The sequence below is a fragment of the Cryptomeria japonica genome, chromosome 9, assembly GCF_030272615.1.
Source record: "Cryptomeria japonica chromosome 9, Sugi_1.0, whole genome shotgun sequence".
NCBI lineage: Eukaryota > Viridiplantae > Streptophyta > Pinopsida > Cupressales > Cupressaceae > Cryptomeria > Cryptomeria japonica.
In genome coordinates this window covers 594,820,361-594,838,023 of record NC_081413.1, presented here as the reverse complement: position 1 = coordinate 594,838,023, position 17,663 = coordinate 594,820,361, and the positions used below count along the sequence as shown (strand labels likewise).

The following is a 17,663-nucleotide window of genomic DNA, read 5'->3' as shown; positions in this document are numbered from 1 at the left end:
AGGGGATTCCATCTAAATGGGTTAGGTTGAAAGGAGTTAGATCAAACACCCTTAGGTTGAACCCCTAGGGTAGAACCAGCTTAGACTTACTTCAAACCCTTAATGGAGTTTCCTTCACAACTATTGAGATGCTATCAAAAGCAATTTCTCTTCATTTTTTAAGAATAAAATGAAGTCACTTAGTAAGCATGTATCGCTTGGTGTTAGATTTTAAAAAATAATAATGTATTATAATTTTTTTAGCATTATATATTTTAAACTTCGTAATGAATGAGGATCTATTACAAATAAAAATACCTCTATTTAAGAAAAAAGAAAACAACAAATTACTAAAACAAAATCTCAAGAAAATGTATTGCCCTTCACATTTCTTTTATTTAGAAATGAATAATTGAATTTCAATATATATAGTAAAATAAATGTGTAATGGCAAAATATAGATCTAAATTTTTTATTAGTACCAATTGAAAAATTAATAATAAATAAAATATTGAGTTAAAAATATCTAAATATTTCTATGCCCTAAACATTAGAGTTAACAATTGAAGAAATTATTGAGACTTTCTATTTGTAGTGAAATTTATGTGACATAGAAAAATATCGCTCTATAAAATATTAGAAAATAAAAATTTGGTAGACAACATAAAATAAAAAAATATATAAATAAATCTTTAAATTTTTTAAAGGATCTATAACTTGATTACACGTAGAAATTTCACAAAACATTAGTTTACATTGTATTTTTTTTTTTTATCATTTATACAATATATAGAAATTGAAAAGTTCCAAGGAAGGTGGATTTGAGTGTGCCATCCCACTTCAACTCAAAAGTGGAACACATTATCGTATTATCGCCCAAATATCATGGTTGTCAATAAGCACATGCAAGAATATACCATGCATTTTAAATGGAAATTTAAAGCTTGTAATGCTATCAAGAACATCTCATTTTCATGAACCTTCACTCGATTTTATATTACCTCTTGCCAGTGTGCAATCAATAGCAAATCCTATATTCTATTTGTAAAGGTGACAACATAGCTTATTTGTATTTATAATTGACTAATCAATTGAAATATTGAATGAGATTTTCTTAAGTCCACAAAATAAACTTGTCTTCAATATATGATAATAATGATTGATTGCCTATATATAGTTATAAGAAACAAATGAAGAGCTTAAAGACAACATTATGATTTTTACATTTGGGGTGGCCTCATTGTAAACAACCAACACAATGACCATAATGTGTTGTCTCTTCATGCTAAGTGGGAAACAAGCTCTAATACCAATTTATGAGAATTTTACAAGCCAAGCTCTAATACCAATTTATGAGAATTTTACAAGCACCAACATCAAATGCAACTCTGTCTAATCTAATTTGTGGTCAACACACTTATGCACAACATATCAACACATCATTATACATATTGCTTTCATTCTTTGGAATCAACAATCTTTTCAGTCACACACAACACATAAAATTGTTAAAAATATCACGAGTCTCAATAAATGCCCATATGAATCCATTATGCATACCATGCCAAGATCAATTGCTTGTAGTGTTGTTGAAGATCATCGATGCTTCCATGCACATGTACTTCACCATACCTTGCCTAGTGACAATATGCACTATACAACGTACATAAATTAGCTAGTCATAAACATTCTTTGTTAATCATGCCATCCATAATGTGGATTATTTCCAAGTCCACTTCAATAAACCCTTGAACGATAGTGTAGATCATTTGTGTTTGCACTCCATCCTATAATTGTTGCTAACAAAGTAGACTAATGATAACATTAATTATCCATATGATATTGTGAATTATTACCATTTGCAATTGTTATTGATTATATAAATCAACAAGAATATGAATTATTTGCATTTACACTTTACCATACTACACTTGTGAGTGCATACACACTATTTTTTTTGGTTTTGTTAAGAGGATAAACATCTCAATGATTTTTGCAACCTATAGTGATGGAAACTTCTATCCACCCAACTAAAACACAAACCATACAAAAGAGACACTTAAACTTTTTTTTGAAAACTCTCCTTTATGAGTTACGTTTTAGTTGGCTGGATAGCCACCAATATCATGAAGGACTTATTTTTTATCTCATCCGTTGGAACATTGCACCTTTGCATAGTAACTTTATTTAAACCAAACATTCTCACTAATAAACCAACAATAATTCGATCGTGCAATTATTTTAAACTAAAAAATCAATAATAATTGACACATCATATAAAAATAATATTAATGAAACCTCTAAATTGACCATACATCCATATGTTTAACAAGTTGTGTAAGGATACATCTAAGCTCTAACCATGCGCCTTTTATCATTTATATAACTTACCAAATATATGACTAAATAGCGGCTTCCCTAACACAGAGAGCCCTCTTTAACCCCATTGGACGGCCAACAAGACCATAAATGTGTAAAGATTCAAACTAAAATTGCATTGCTGGCAAATACAGAGTGGCAGTCAGTCAATCTAACTCACTCTGAAGGACTTACTAATAACCCACACAAGTGTACCAGTCATACGTAACTGCTACTTTTAAAAACATTTAATTTTGTCAGTGCCAGACAATTAAAATGGCGTCGTTTTGAAGGCACAAATATTCATGCATACGCTCCTTATGAGGCGCCAAAAAACATTCCATATTATCCGCCAAAATGTCTTACTAAAAAAGATACCTTAACTTTAAAATACTGTTGCGCGTGCCCCTAAGTCTAAACGCGTACTATGTATTTGCCAAATATAATAAAAAAAAATAATTTTATGTGGTGGACATTCTTCTCCGGACAAACAAGCTCTTAAAGTCTTCTAATATTATGCTCTTTTTAATATTTTAAAAATATATATTTTTTATTTTTATGATTTGTAGATATTCTAAGTAATCTTCAAAAAAATTTAAGATTATATGTCTTAGTTAGAGAATCTTGTTGTTTATACTAAATCAATGTTGAATGAGTCTTGATTTTTTGATGGATTAGATTCATAATTCTTGAAAGATTAGTTATTAATAAATCAAGTATATCAATTATTATTAAAAAATCGACTTATAACTAGATCTATAGAGACTGATTTAGACACTGGCTGGTGTGGATTCCTTTGAAGAAAAAATTAATGTTATATTCTATTTTTGGTCCAGATTTCAGCTCCTGTTTGTAACCTTTCACCAAACTACCGAGTAAATGAGAATGAGACCCACCATTTGTAACCTTAACCATTAAGATGAATTTTCTGTGAAACCCTAACAAGGTGATAAAGACCAGGGGCTTTTTCAGTCAAGCCAGGCAAGCATGAGAAAATGAAGCTTGTAGTCAATAAAAACGTGGAGTACAGGTGAAGTTGTTGGCTTTATGCTTCTCTTACATTGTTCCTCTGAATTGCCAGACTGTAGGGTTTCCAGCAAAATGTCCTTTAATTTGAAATCTTCAACTGTGGTCCATTTGCATTTTTAATTCCTAATAAGGCCAGACGACACTATGGTTACAATATCAGTTAAAGACAAGTTTTAGCTGAGCGTGATGCTGGATTGTTCAATTTCGTCATAAATGCAGTCAGTTTTGTTTTGTTCAGTGGAGGATTGAATTAGGCATTGTCGCCATGTAAGCAGGTTTTTCATGCCTTTGTTTTGTGGTTGAATGAAAACCCACTTGCTCATTCGTTTACCCCAAGTATGTATATGGCTGCAGCATGTTTTCCTCGGATTAAAATGTCCCTTCTATAAATGGCATTTTGTTGTACGGCATGAAGAAATATCTCTGTTGAACTCTAGATAGTTAATTGGGTAAGAGAAGTAGAGCTGAATTCGCGGAAGGTAAGATCTTGTAAGAATCTTATTTTCCTGCACAATGCATAAGATTCCTTATTGCCTTGATGTTGGGGAGCTTTTATCCTAACAGTGATGGTGTTTGATTCTATTCCAACGCTTTGGAATTGGAACGGCTACATGTTTCCACGTATGCTCTGGCTGCTGAGTGTCCTAGCAGAATTCGATGCGCCTTATATATTATATACTGTCTGCGGTGTTTCTAAATTGTGGGTTTAGTTGATCGGGCGGATCCGTCACAGGAATTCAAAATGTTTGTGTCAGCTGAGAATGGAGATGAGTCAGCCGAGAATGGAGATGAATCCAGGAAGGAAATGGCTGCTCTTGAAAATTTGGGGGAGTCGATCCAGAGTCTGCTGGGTTCGAAGACAGAATTAACATTTACATGGGGTGATGCTGTTCGTTTCATGATCAAGGATTTGTCCTCCGATCCCAACTCTGTTAGTTTTCAACCCAGCCCAACTGAGCAAAATGTTAGGCTTTCTGAGGCAGAAAAACTGCAGCTGGAGGAGGACATTGTCAAGTTAGAAGGTATGCATATTACATATCCATCTATACAATACATTTTTTTGTTGTTCTGTTACAGTGCTTGTTAATCAATGACACATCATTTCAGTCTTAGGTTCCTGGATATTTTGGCAGCTAATACCCATTTTCATTTTAGGTGAGCTAGATGCCTTAAAAGCTCATTTTAGACAATCTGATAACAAGAGGAGGGATACCCTGAACAAAATATTGGATCTCAAGGGTAAGCATACTTTTCCAAAATGCTTAAACTTGTTTCTATGAAAAAAATGTGTTAATATGAATTAACGTCATGATTTTCCAGGTAGCATCCGTGTTTTCTGTCGCATGAGACCGTTTCTGAGCAATGAGAAGAGGACACATCCAGGACCCTCGATAGCTCCACATTTGGAGAAGGTTATGATCAAAGCAGGAGGGAAGAGTAAAGAGTTTCATTTTGATAAGGTTTTCCTTCCAGAGGCTTCACAAGGTGAAGACACTTATTGTCTAATTACTACTCTGCTCAGTATGCTCAATGCTGTGAATGATTGTTTATAACTATTAAAATTTTCTACAGATGAGGTATTTGCAGAAGTGGAGCCAATTATCAGATCTGCCTTGGATGGGCATAATGTATGTATGTTTGCTTATGGGCAGACAGGAAGTGGCAAAACCTATACAATGGTGAGTGCTTTAATCTTTCTATTTGTCTAGATCTTACACTGGGATGTCTCTTTTCCCAAATTAAATAATCTTCTATTTGCTTCATGGTAGTTTCTAATATCAGTAATCTACATTCTATTTGTCGGTTTCAGGCTTGCCTTGACCTAAACTGGGAAGTTTTACACAAATTATTTGACTTATACCTGTATCAAATAGGACAGTAAAAACCATAAAATCATTGCTTGTACAAGACAAAATCATCTGTATGGTGCCAATATACTATTACCCCTGAAGGTGGCAAATGCATTAAATCAAATTCCCTGCATGCTGCCCTTAAAATCAACCTTGTTTTGGTCAGGGGGAGATTTTTGATGTCATCTTGGTCATGACTTTGACTATTCTGTCTTCTGAGAAGCTTAAGAGCATTAAATTGATAATAATATGCAATTAAATTTACATGAGGTCTTCCTTTCTGGAGATTAATTTTACAATTGCCTTGATCTCAATAAGTGTACTGCAGGAAGGAAGACAAGATAGTCCTGGTGTCATTCCTCGTACAATCCAAGAACTCCTAGAGAAAGCAGCCTTGGATAGCACTTCAACCTTCACCTTTACATTTAGCATGCTAGAAGTTTACAATGGATGCCTGAGAGATTTGCTTGTACATCGACCTACAAGGTTTACAGATGCTACCCCGAAATGGTACTTCCCCTGTTTTCATTTCAGAATCTGGCATTCTACATTTTCAGAATCAGGTCTTCAGTCATTTACAGGATATGGTTGAAATGTTTGAATCATGTGCAATCATAGCTGGCTAACTTTTTTTGTTATTGGTGCAGTCTCTCTATTCAAATGGATGCGCATGGTGGAGTGGAGATTTTGAACTTGAGGGAGGTGGTTGTAACAGATTTCAAACAGGCAATTCAATGGTATCGTGTAGGCATTCGGGCAAGATCTACTGCGTGGACCAATACAAATGAATCTTCAAGCAGATCACACTGGTGAGTTAGAATAAATAAAATAGAGCTGCTTTAAATCTTAGGACACTTCGTTAATTTTACTTTTGAGACGAGTCTCAAAAGAATCTTAAGTTATATCTTAGCAAAATCTTAAGAAATAAGGAAGTTAACGGAAGCCAAGCTGTTTAGAAACATCTCTTTATGTGTTTTTGAAAAAGATTTGCAACTTTTTTGTATATTGGAAAATTAAACTTAAATAAGATTGCTCCAGAAAAGTGTTTTTTGTTCCTGAAATTTTTTCATGCTCAGCTTGATCAGGATAGTCATTAGCTGCTTGGCACATGAAAACAGAAATGTTAATACAAGCAAGCTATGGATGGTTGATCTTGGAGGAAGCGAGCGTCTGCTCAAGACTCAGGCTACTGGCCAAACTATGGAGGAAGGAAAAGCCATAAACTTGTCTCTCTCTGCCCTTGGAGATGTTATTGGTGCATTGCAGAGGAAACAATCTCACGTACCTTACAGGTACTTATATTTTACCGAAGTATACGCTCTTGCACTTTTTTTTCTCCTTGTGCTAGTTAGTTGGAAGCAGGAGTTATACTCTCAACAATCAATTTTTGAATGCGGGCTTCCTTTTCTACTTGCAGGAACAGCAGGCTCACCCAGATTCTAAGAGATTCTCTCGGTAACTAGAATACTCTTTCACTTCAAATTTTTATGTGGGGATCTATGTGGAACATGTATGGTTTTAGTCTTTTGCATGTGGAATACAAGAATGAATTTCTGATTTATGCAGGACATGATTCAAAGACTTTGATGCTTGTACATATCAGTCCAAAGGAAGATGACCTTTTGGAGACTGTTTGTTCTTTGAAATTTGCAACCAGGGCAAGAGGAATACAACTAATGAGGGAACTATCAGATGTATAATTCCCATGCCCTTTTATAGATTAGAATGTTTGCATCTATTATATGTGGAAGCAATCACATGTAATGCTAAAGATGGTTCATAAAATTTGCATGCTTTGTCATTCAGGAAGCCAAAGAACAGAGGGCGGCAGTCATGGACACTTTGATGTTGCATATGAAGCACCTTGAAGATGAATGTGTAAGTGCGAAAAACAATATGGAAACCATACAGTTTCTTCTAAGAGAAAAGAAAAAAATCTTTGCAAAGAGTGATCCATCCTCAGAAAATCATGAGCTGGTACAACCTTCAGTTGGTCAAGAAGAATTTGGCATGGATGCGGAATCTCTGGATTGCAGTCTTTCAGACAAGCCTTTGGGATCGAAACTACCCAGATTTATGGCACCAACTGCTTCCAGCCGCCTCCGAGGTAAGCCAAATGATACCAACTGCATATCCCCTAGAAGCGGAATAAAGAGAGAAAAGGTGAATGGGAAGGGAGACACACTACCTGCTCATGTTAGAATTGTGGCCGCTTTCCCCAAATCAAGTGACATTGCACGATCACAGAGTGATACAGAGTGCAGTCCATTAGATGAGAGGATGTTGAGGCGGTACTCCATGCCTAATAGCAGGGTGGGGTCTCGATTTGTTTCTAAGCAATGTACAATCAATGAGTCACAATGTCTTTCAGAGAGCAGTGTGATGATAGGAAGTAATCATGGGCTGAGATGTTCGGCAATGCCAAACAATAAGAGGGTATGTGCTGGATCGATGTCCAAGCAATTATGCAGTACTGGTGATTCACAAGATTCGCCTAGGATTGGAACTAATGCAAGAATTAGACAATCTTCAATGGCAAGCAATGGGCGAATTTCTAGATCCCTTTCAAAAAAATCTACAACTGATCCACAGGGTAAAATTCATGATGGGTCAAGACATTCTTCAATGGCAAATAATAGAAGGGTTTCTGGATCAAGTTCCAAGCAAATAACAGCTGGTGATATATCACAGTGTGTATTGGATACTTGCAGCCCTACGTCGAAGTACAGTAATCAATTCTCCTCCACGGAGCCAAACTTGAAAACCAACCTAACAACTAGCAAAAGCACACTGTCCAATAAACATTCAAGAGATATCAACTTAGTTGTACAGAAGGGTCAACGCAGGGAAGCAGAGGAAGTTCATCATTATCTCAAGCAAAATTCCAGCAAATGCTCTATATCCCCATCACCCAAAACTCATAGGAAGAGCTTCAGCGATGTAAGCAAGTATGTAGCCACAACTGAGACATCAGTACCAGAAACACCCAAGAAAACATCAAAATGTGATTTCCACTCCAGGGAGACCGCTATTCACAGGAGACAGATGTCAGTAGAGTATAGGATTTCATTCAATACCAAGCTTTAGGTACGGCCATGGGGTACATGCTATATAACTAAGCCTTTCATACATAAACTCCTTAACATCATACACAGGAATTGAGCCTGCTTACTGGGCCAACTTATCAACACTGACCAACTTATCTTCTTTTATTTGTTGTTGTTCACAATAAGTATTTTACCCGGTATCCTTGATTTTTCCCTCACACAATAAATCCAACCACATTGTATATTATGATTGACAGAATATGTTTTGTGTTTGTTAGGTTATGAAACTCTGTTATAGTGCTGTAGTTGTTTTGTGAGGACTGAACTTTGGGAGAGTAATACAATGGAAAGCTTTCTGATGTACCAGGGTAATGAAGTGTTCTTGTAAAGATTGCATGTATACGGAGACAGCTGGTTCTTTAAGACTACGACTTAATGATAACAAGTTGATGCAAATGTACTCTATTGTTTTTGATGCATCTTTATGAAAAGAGGACCATTGAGGTTTAAAAAAGGCTATGAATGTTGTATACATTCTGCTTTTAAAATTTAAATCGATCCAACTGTACTTGATTTTGACTGGTTTAATAAAAGAAAAAAGGAACCTAAGGGGAAAAGTTGTATGTGACCTGTTTATATTATGTCGAATTTGTTTATTGTCGAATCAGGGCAATTTTGTTAAAGGAAAGAACCTTGTCTGACATGTGGACCCGATTTTATCATTTGAATGAATTTAACGTGGTAGCCATGTTGATCGCAAATTGGAATATACCTAAAACTGTGCGAGGAAATTAAAGTCGAGTTGCGAGGGAATAATGTTTGGTAGTTTATGTCGACTATGCTTGTTTGGAGTTAATGATTAAATTATATGGAAAACGTTATAAATATTTGGGAAGGTTTTTTTTTTAATTGAATATATGTCTGTATTTATTAATTAAAAAATATAGTATATATATTCACAACAAAAAAGGGTAGAGGGACACAAGGTCCATGGGTAGGGTCCAGATAATAGAAAACCATAACAACAACAAAAAAAATATGATAGACCTCGAAGAGTACATCATAAAAAACTAACTTCTTAAGCGGCAAGAGCAATCTTGAAAGATGAGGGAGGGGGATTACGATCATCTAGCTTGCACCATACATTAGTGGGGTATGAAGTGACGTCAAGCATAAACTACCCCTCGTTAGCAACAACTTCTCCTTCCTCTTTATCTTTATTATCACAAATAGTTGAAATAGCCACTACCAAATGGGAAAACCCTTTGGAAGAGTTTGGCCAACCACCACCACCATTAGAAGTCGACCATCTACTCCCACCATCAGTATCTTGACACCACCCCTACAGAACCCCACCTAGAGTCAAAACCTTCATGCGTTGGAGAGGCAAAGCATCGTTGAATAAAGCCACCAGAGTGGTGGTGAGGACACTAGGATTAAGGGGTTGGAGAATACCAAACAAAAGCGCTGTGACTCCATCGACAACTGCGAGGTGGAGAGTGGCCACGAGAGGCAGAGTTGTTTGGAGGGACCTTGGCAACAGTACATGGGGCATTACCCCAATGAGCAAGCAACTCCTAAAAGTGAGAAACCTCCAACCCTACTTTGTTTGCTTGAACTTGGATCTAAAGCAACACATTGTTCCAAATATATGCTTTAGCAAAAAGCAAAAGATCACTCGAAAAAGAGTTGAGCAAATAAAACAATTTTTTTTTATCTTTCCACAAGCAAACAAGAATTCCCACCTTGAAAGCATGCTAGATTTGGGTATACTTGAAAGGGAAATGAGGCCACTCCCTTAGAAGAACCATATATTAGGAAAAATGCTCAAGTCAAAAGGGGTGAAAAAAGTCATGAATTCAATTTCTCAAATTTTGGGGATGACAACAAAACTAGAAGATATACTTAAAAGTATTTGGTTGACCACAGAAAGGAGAATGAGAGTCCTTGACACCCATATGTTGAAGGTGAGAACCTAGAGGCAAGCCTTAGAAAATAATACATCAGGCAAAATGGGCAAGTCCGGGTTCAATGATGGCAAACCAGATGTCAAAATTGTCATTGCCAAATAGAGAGTAGTTCTTGACACCCATATGTTGAAGGTGAGAACCTAGAGGCAAGCCTTGGAAAATAATACATCAGGCAAAATGGGCAAGTCTAGGTTCAATGATAGCAAACCAGATGTCAAAAACGTCATTGCCAAATAGAGAGCGGCGACTGCAAATGTCACCTAAGATTCAAAATGCCCACTATATGAAGATGTGGAGAGAGGCAACAATAACCCAAATGCGACTTATAATTGCTAAAGACAGTGTCAAGGTAGCATCACCAATCTTTCCACTAAGGCTTCACAGAGTGGATGCCAGTTTTGTGTAGCATATTCAAAGACTGAGCGGATAAAACTGTGTCAAAAGTCTCACAATCTAATCAAGACAACAAAAACTAAGCTTTCAAATCTTCCCAAGAACAAAGGTTCATAGGGGATTTGCAAAAGAAATGTCAGTGTGTGCGATTGTCGCGTTTGTGAAAATGTAGAGCATGAACCCATGGTAGCTAGGCAAGAGGAAGCCCCTGGATCTGAATAAGGGAAGACCACCCAATGTTGTGTTGGATAAAAGAAAGACCATCTTGAAAGCTAGAGCTGACTCACTTGAGCCAAGACTTAATAGTTTCACAGGCATGCCAAATACTTTGGCCACAAAAGTGTCCTCGATATGAACAACTTCTTTCATAACCATAAGGGTCTAAAAACAGATCCCCTTCCAAGTTGGCCAATTAACTAGAAATCCAAAAGAGATGCAATACCTGAGAAGAATTTTTCAAGCTTCAATATGAGAGGTGGCACGAACAATCCACTTGGCACAAAGGGCCATACCTTGGTGTTGAGTAGAGAGGAGCCCATGCCCTCCAAAATCATGGGGGAGACAACATAAATTCTAGGCCACTCTACGAAAACCCTCGTAGTCTTCAATAGAAACCCACAAAAAGTTTTGGAAAAGCTTTTCCAATTTTAAGTATGAGGCTTTAGAAAGAGTCCAATGAGAAAGTAGTAAGCATGAGTGGTTGCAAGAATCTTAGAACACACTTGGAATTTACTGGCTAGAGAAAGAGACTTGATGATCTAGTAAGACACCTTTTTCTCAATTTTGGTAAGGACCACATTTCAAAGGTTCACCGGGGAAGCTTGGAAGGCAAAAGGTATTCTAAAAAAGCCCATGTCTGAGAGAGACATACCAAGAGAGACAAGATGGAATCGGGAGAAAGAATTGCCTATAACATTGTTTTGTGTCATTGAATGGTTGAACTAGAAGCCAAACAAAAGGTATTGAGGCATTGAAGGGCCTCTTTGACATTCTGCTCATCCTCAAGCAACATGAGGAAGGAGTGACGAGTTGATGAGGTAAGTTAGGTTGGGCGATCCCCCGGATACGACCAAATGCAATCGAACGAACAAATAAGTAGCCAAAGCCTTCCTCAACAAGAACATACAAAGGAGCCAAAGGGCACCCTTTGCAAATAAACTATTGTAGCCCTAAGGCTTGAGATTGACGATCATTGATGGTAATGCAAGCATAAGCATCAACAAATAACATTTTGATAGACTAAATGAAACGGGGGTCAAAACGAAGGGCACCCTGTTGGATTATTTGGGAGATTGTTTGATTTGGTTGTTCATTGTTGCTGCTAGGATATGTTGTTGTCATTGATGTCAACATATTCTTGTGAGTTATTCCAGTGAGTTTGGGAAGATTTTCTGATTCGGTTTGTAGTTCTTTATTTACCGGTTTTTGTCGGTATTCCCTTCGGTATATTCTAGTGTGATCAGATTTTGTGCTGAGATTTTGGATTATTGTTTGAGATGATCTTGTGTATCTTGATTTCATATGGTTAGTGATTTGGTACTCCACAAGTTTTTTTTTTTCATGACAATTGCTGATTGATTATGTTCTTGAGCTTTGAGATGTTGATCGATGAAGATTTGAAAAGAGATGTTTGTGCAACTATTCCATATGATTCTAATGTGCTTGATGGTGTTTTCTAGTCATGTACTATTTGTTTTAGCGATCTGCATTGATCGTTGAGTGATTTTTTGGCGATTTCTATGAATTGGTGATAATTTGTGTGTTATGTGATATTTCTGATGGTGTAATGTATTGCAGTTGATCTTGGCGGGATTTCTGGTGGATGTAATTGTTTGGGAATTTGAATTAGGTCCATGCTATGTAACGTAAATCATAATATTGGTTCGGTGGTCGATCTTTGTATCATGTAATGTAATTTTTGTAATTATAAGTTAAGGGTTGAGGGTTTAGCCGACCTTGTTATCAAGGTTGATGATTTGTATATAGGTGAGATGCTTATGTAATTTAGGTGTCAGTATTGTGTTTGCATTATCAGAAAGAGGTAAATGTGCTAACAAGGATATATCATTCAATGAAGTGTTGTGATGAGTTTGGTGTTGAAGGGAAGACAACTGTGCTTAATCGGAACTGTCATTAGGCATTTGTAGATGCTATTATTGTAGTTCACTCCTTTTGGATTGTAGTCCAAATCATATTGTAAGTCAGTGAGACTTCCCTGAGGGTTGTAGCCTTTTGGGCATATATCTTTTGAGTAGTGAGCTCTAGGCAGTGTGCCTGAATGCATGTGCATTCCCCATTGTAATATTTTCACATACTACTACAGAGTATCATCTTATTGTGGGTAGGTTCCCACCATGGTTTTTCCCTTAACATGGTTTTCCACGTCAAAATCTTGGTGTTATGTGTTGTGCTAATTATTTTGCTTATCTGTTATTGTTGTGATTTATCAGTTAATGTTTTGGAAGTTTAATTTGTTGTGTATTTGGTGAAGACTGATTCACCCCCTCTCATTCTTCCTTCTTGATTGGTGCTAACAATTGCTATTAGAGCTAGATCCTCCGGTAGAAGCTTAATCGCTTGAGGAGATCCAAGATGACAACTCAAGGTATTCTTTTCAAGAAAGATAGTCTGAGGTTTGATGGAAGCATTTACACTGTGTGGAAGAAACAGATGGAGGTGCATTTGAAATGTATTAGAGAAGATTATTGGAAGGTTACTAAGAATGCCTATGTTGTTCCTCAGAATGGACCATCCACTCTTGATGAGATTAAGGAAGCTGAATACAACATTAGAGAAAAGAAAGCATTACTCAATGCCCTGACTGATTCCGAAATGACAAATGTTATGAAACTTCAGACTGCACATGAGATTTGGGTGAAGCTTGAGATCCTGTATGAAGGTGATAGTCAAATGAAAGTTGTCAAGTTGCAGAGTTTAAAAGGGAAGTATGAGACATTGAAGATGGGAGATGATGAGAACATACATTCATACATGGCTAAGGTGAATGAGCTTGTCCTTGGTATCAGATCTCCCAGTGGAAAGATTGAAGAAGATGAGATTGTTGCTAAGGTGCTAAGATCTTTGGTTCCTACCTATAAACATAAGGTTGCCACTATTGATGAGATCCAGAGTGTAACCACAGTGACACAAGATGTATTAGTTGGAAAACTTGCTGCATTTGAGTTGAGAGAATTTGGTGAATCACATGGAAAGTCTAAGACAACATTCAAAGCATTAGCATTAGTATCCGGTAAGTAGAAATATGATCATGATGAGTGTAGGATATCCAAATATGAAAGAGAAAGGAGAGAGATAGCAGAGCAAGAGAGAGAGCTTGATGAGCTTGAAACATCAATTGCCCAAAGATTGCCTAAAGGTACTGGTAAGTATGAAGGAAAGTTGCCCTTAAAATGTTTTTCTTGTAATAAGATAGGACATTTTGCTTCTAGATGTCTGAAGAGAATGGTCAAGTATGACATCCATGATAAGTTTGATAGAAATGATAGATATGAGAAGCATGAGAAGTATGATAAGCCTTATAAGTCTAACTGGAAGTTTAGGAACCAGAAGAATTGTTATTATACTGCAGATGAAGATGTTACAAATGAGGAATTGGAAGAAGATAAAGTTGTGTTCATTGCCATTAAAGAAGATAGTCCCGTGCCTATTGATTCCACTAGCTGTTCTGTTGAGGAGAAAGCTTTGGCTGCTAAGGTAGAAGAAAAAGGTGAATGGGTGATTGACAGTGGTTGTTCACACCATATAACCGGTGACAAAAACAAATTTGTAAGCATGGAAAGGTATGATGGTGGAATAGTCAGATTTGGAGATGGCAAAGCCTGTGTAATCTGTGGAAGAGGTTCTATTTTTTTTATGGTAAGCATAAGACTGATGATGTCTTGTATGTTGAAGGTTTAAATAATTTTTTTTTTGAGTGTTGGGCAGATGGTTGATAAGGGTTATGATTTACAATTCAAAGATGGTAAATGCAAGATCTTGAATGCATCCGGTATAGAAATTACATCTAGAACTAAGACTGAAGGTAACATTTTTCATTTGGATGCTAGTGCGAAAAGTTGTTTGATTGCTAAGATAGATGAGAGTTGGTTGTGGCATAGAAGGATGTGTCATGTAAACTTTGATTCATTGATCAAGATCAGTTATACTCAAGCTATTAGAGATTTGCCTAAGATTTTTAAATCTGTTAATCCGATATGTAAGCAATGTCAATTGGATAAGCAAACAATAATTTCTTTCAAAAGTAAATGGTACACATTAGATGGATTGTTAGATCTTGTGCATACTGACCTGTGTGGACCTACAAATGTTGGAAGTGTGCAGGGTGATAGATACTTTATGTTACTAATTGATAATTATTCTAGAATGATGTGGGTTCTCTTTGTACAAGAAAAATTAGAAGCATTTGAGAAATACAAGATATTCAAAGCTAAAGTTGAAACCGAGTCCAGATTGAAGCTGAAGTGTTTGAGATTTGATAGAGGTGGAGAAATCTGTTTCAGTGAATTCAGTTCTTTCTATGAGATGCATGGAATCAAAAGACAATTATCTACTCCTAGAACCTCACAACAAAATTAGATTGTTGAAAGGAAGAATCATACTGTTTTAGATGCTACAAGAACCATGTTGATTGAAGGAAATGTTTCGAAGGTCTATTGGAGAGAAGCTATTAGCACTACAATCTATTCATTCAATAGAGTTCATATCAAATGTGATATTGATAAGACTCCATATGAGCTTTGGTTTGGTCATGTTCCTACTGTGAAATATTTCAAAGTCTTTTGTAGCAAATGTTATATCAAGAGAGATGAGGATATTGGAAAGTTTGATGCTAGAAGTGATGAAGGTATCTTTTTGGGATATTCTACAAATAGCAAAATCTACTGATGCTATAACAAGAGAATGAGAAAGATAGTTGAGAGTGCAAGTGTGAAGGTGGATGAAAACCTTGGGAAGGAGATCAAAGCTTATGATGAAGGTCAACATGTTGTTTTAGCTCCTATTTAGCTTGAAGAACCTAAGCAGAATGATCCAGTAGAGACTGTGAATCCAGATGTTGCTGTTGCTGGTGATGATATGCAGGAACCTGAAGATCAGAACAATCAGAAGACTCTGAGGTATGTAAGATTGAATCATTCTGAAAATCAAATTAGTGGTGATAAGAATAAAGGCGTGATTACTAGAAGAAGGTTAGCTGCAGAAGAGATATGTTTGATTTCTAAAGTTGAACCTAAAGATGTTGTTGAAGCTTGTAAAGATAATAACTGGATTAGAGCCATGGAAGAAGAGTTAGATCAGATTGAAAAGAACAATACTTGGGAACTTGTGCCTAGACCTAAGGATAAAAATGTTATTGGTACTAAATGGATTTTTAGAAACAAATTGAATGAAACAGGTGCAGTAGTTAGAAATCAAGGCAGACTGGTCTGCAAAAGATATTCACAACAAGAAGGGATTGATTATGAAGAAAGTTTTGATCCGGTTGCCAGAATTGAAACTGTTAGATTGGTGCTTGCTTATGCTGCTTATAAAGATTTCAAGGTATATCAAATGGATGTCAAATTAGCATTTTTGAATGGTGATCTAGAAGAAGAAGTTTACATTGAAAAAATCGATGGATTTTCACTGTTAAATGATGGAGATAAGGTATGTAATTTGAAGAAAGCACTTTATGGATTGAAACAAGCCCCTAGAGCATGGTATGCTAGATTAGATAAATACTTGCTAAAATTGGGATTTGTCAAAGGTGCTACTGATAGTAATTTGTACTTTAAAATTGAAAATGATAACATTTTTATTGTTGAAGTCTTTGTTGATGACATTATTTTTGGTGGTGATGATGACATGAGCATGAAATTTTCCAGTGATATACAAAAATAATTTGATATGTCTATGATTGGTGAGATGAAATTTTTCTTAGGTTGGCAAATTGCATAGACAGGAAAATGAATCTTTATATTTCAAACTAAGTATGTGAAGGAATTGCTGAAGAAGTTTGGATTAGATGATTCCAAACCAGTTGGAACTCCTATAGTGATTGGTTGTAAATTGTTTAAAAATGATGAATCTACTAAAGCTAATTAGAGTTTATACAGATCTATGATTGGTTGACTATTATATCTTACTCAAACTAGGCCTGACATTATGCATTATGTGTGTATGGCAGCTAGATATCAAGCTGATCCGAAGGAGAGTCATGATACTGTTGTTAAAAGTATATTCATATATCTAAAAAGAACTAAAGATTATGGTTTATGGTATCCAAAGAGTGATGATTTCATGTTATGTGCTTCTACTAATGCAGATTGGGCAGGTGATATTGATGACCGAAATAGCACTATTGGTGGAGAATTTTTTTTAGGTAAGAAGTTGGTTTCATGGGTCAACAAGAAACTGGATTAAGTATCTTTATCTACTGCTGAAGCTGAGTACATTGCTGCTACTAGTAATTGCACTCAGATAATATGGATGAAGCAAATGTTGAAAGATATCAGAGCTATTTATGATGAGCCTACTGTTATATACTGTGATAATTCCAGTGCTATAAACATGTCTAAGAATCTGATGTAACATTCAAAGACTAAGCATATATCAATCAAATACAACTACTTGAGAGAGAAAGTTGGTGATCAGAAGGTGAAGCTGGAATATGTATCTACAAAGGATCAAATTGCTGATATTTTTACCAAGCCTTTGCCTGCAGATACATTTGTCTATCTGAGAGACAAGTTAGGGGTCTTCACCCCTCCTGATGAGAACTAGATGCATTGAGTTGCATTGATCCGATGGAATTTAGAGCCTTACTCTTTTATCCAGATTGATGAGTTGGTGCTGCTCCTCTACTAGAGTAGTCTGTTGATTTGATTGTGTATCCTAGTGGGAGAGAGATTCATGTTTCTATGTTTTAGGGGGAGAGAGTTTGATTTTCTGTGATCTTTGGCATTGCTGTCAAAGGGGGAGAGTGGTCATGTGAAAAACTACTTTATCTATCTTGGTCTTAGGGGGAGTTTGTTGGTGAT

The 17,663-nt window shown here is 36.2% G+C and overlaps 1 protein-coding gene across 1 annotated transcript; it reads left to right on the top strand.

Moving 5' to 3' along the window:
- Positions 1–3,104: 3,104 nt before the first annotated feature.
- On the top strand, positions 3,105–8,891 carry LOC131071512 (kinesin-like protein KIN-14U). The gene is made up of 10 exons (XM_058007402.2): positions 3,105–4,388; positions 4,522–4,605; positions 4,687–4,851; positions 4,939–5,045; positions 5,545–5,726; positions 5,864–6,025; positions 6,293–6,508; positions 6,634–6,671; positions 6,783–6,910; positions 7,023–8,891. The coding sequence occupies exons 1-10, from the start codon at positions 4,109–4,111 to the stop codon at positions 8,301–8,303; spliced, it is 2,643 nt and encodes an 880-aa protein (XP_057863385.2). The 5' UTR covers positions 3,105–4,108; the 3' UTR covers positions 8,304–8,891.
- Positions 8,892–17,663: the final 8,772 nt, after the last annotated feature.

Coding starts and splice junctions, on each gene's coding strand:
- LOC131071512 (XM_058007402.2), top strand. CDS start 4,109: ATGTTTGTGTCAGCTGAGAATGGAGATGAGTCAGCCGAGAATGGAGAT. Junction 5,046..5,544: donor GTGGCAAAACCTATACAATG/GTGAGTGCTTTA, acceptor AGTGTACTGCAG/GAAGGAAGACAAGATAGTCC. Junction 6,509..6,633: donor CAATCTCACGTACCTTACAG/GTACTTATATTT, acceptor TTCTACTTGCAG/GAACAGCAGGCTCACCCAGA.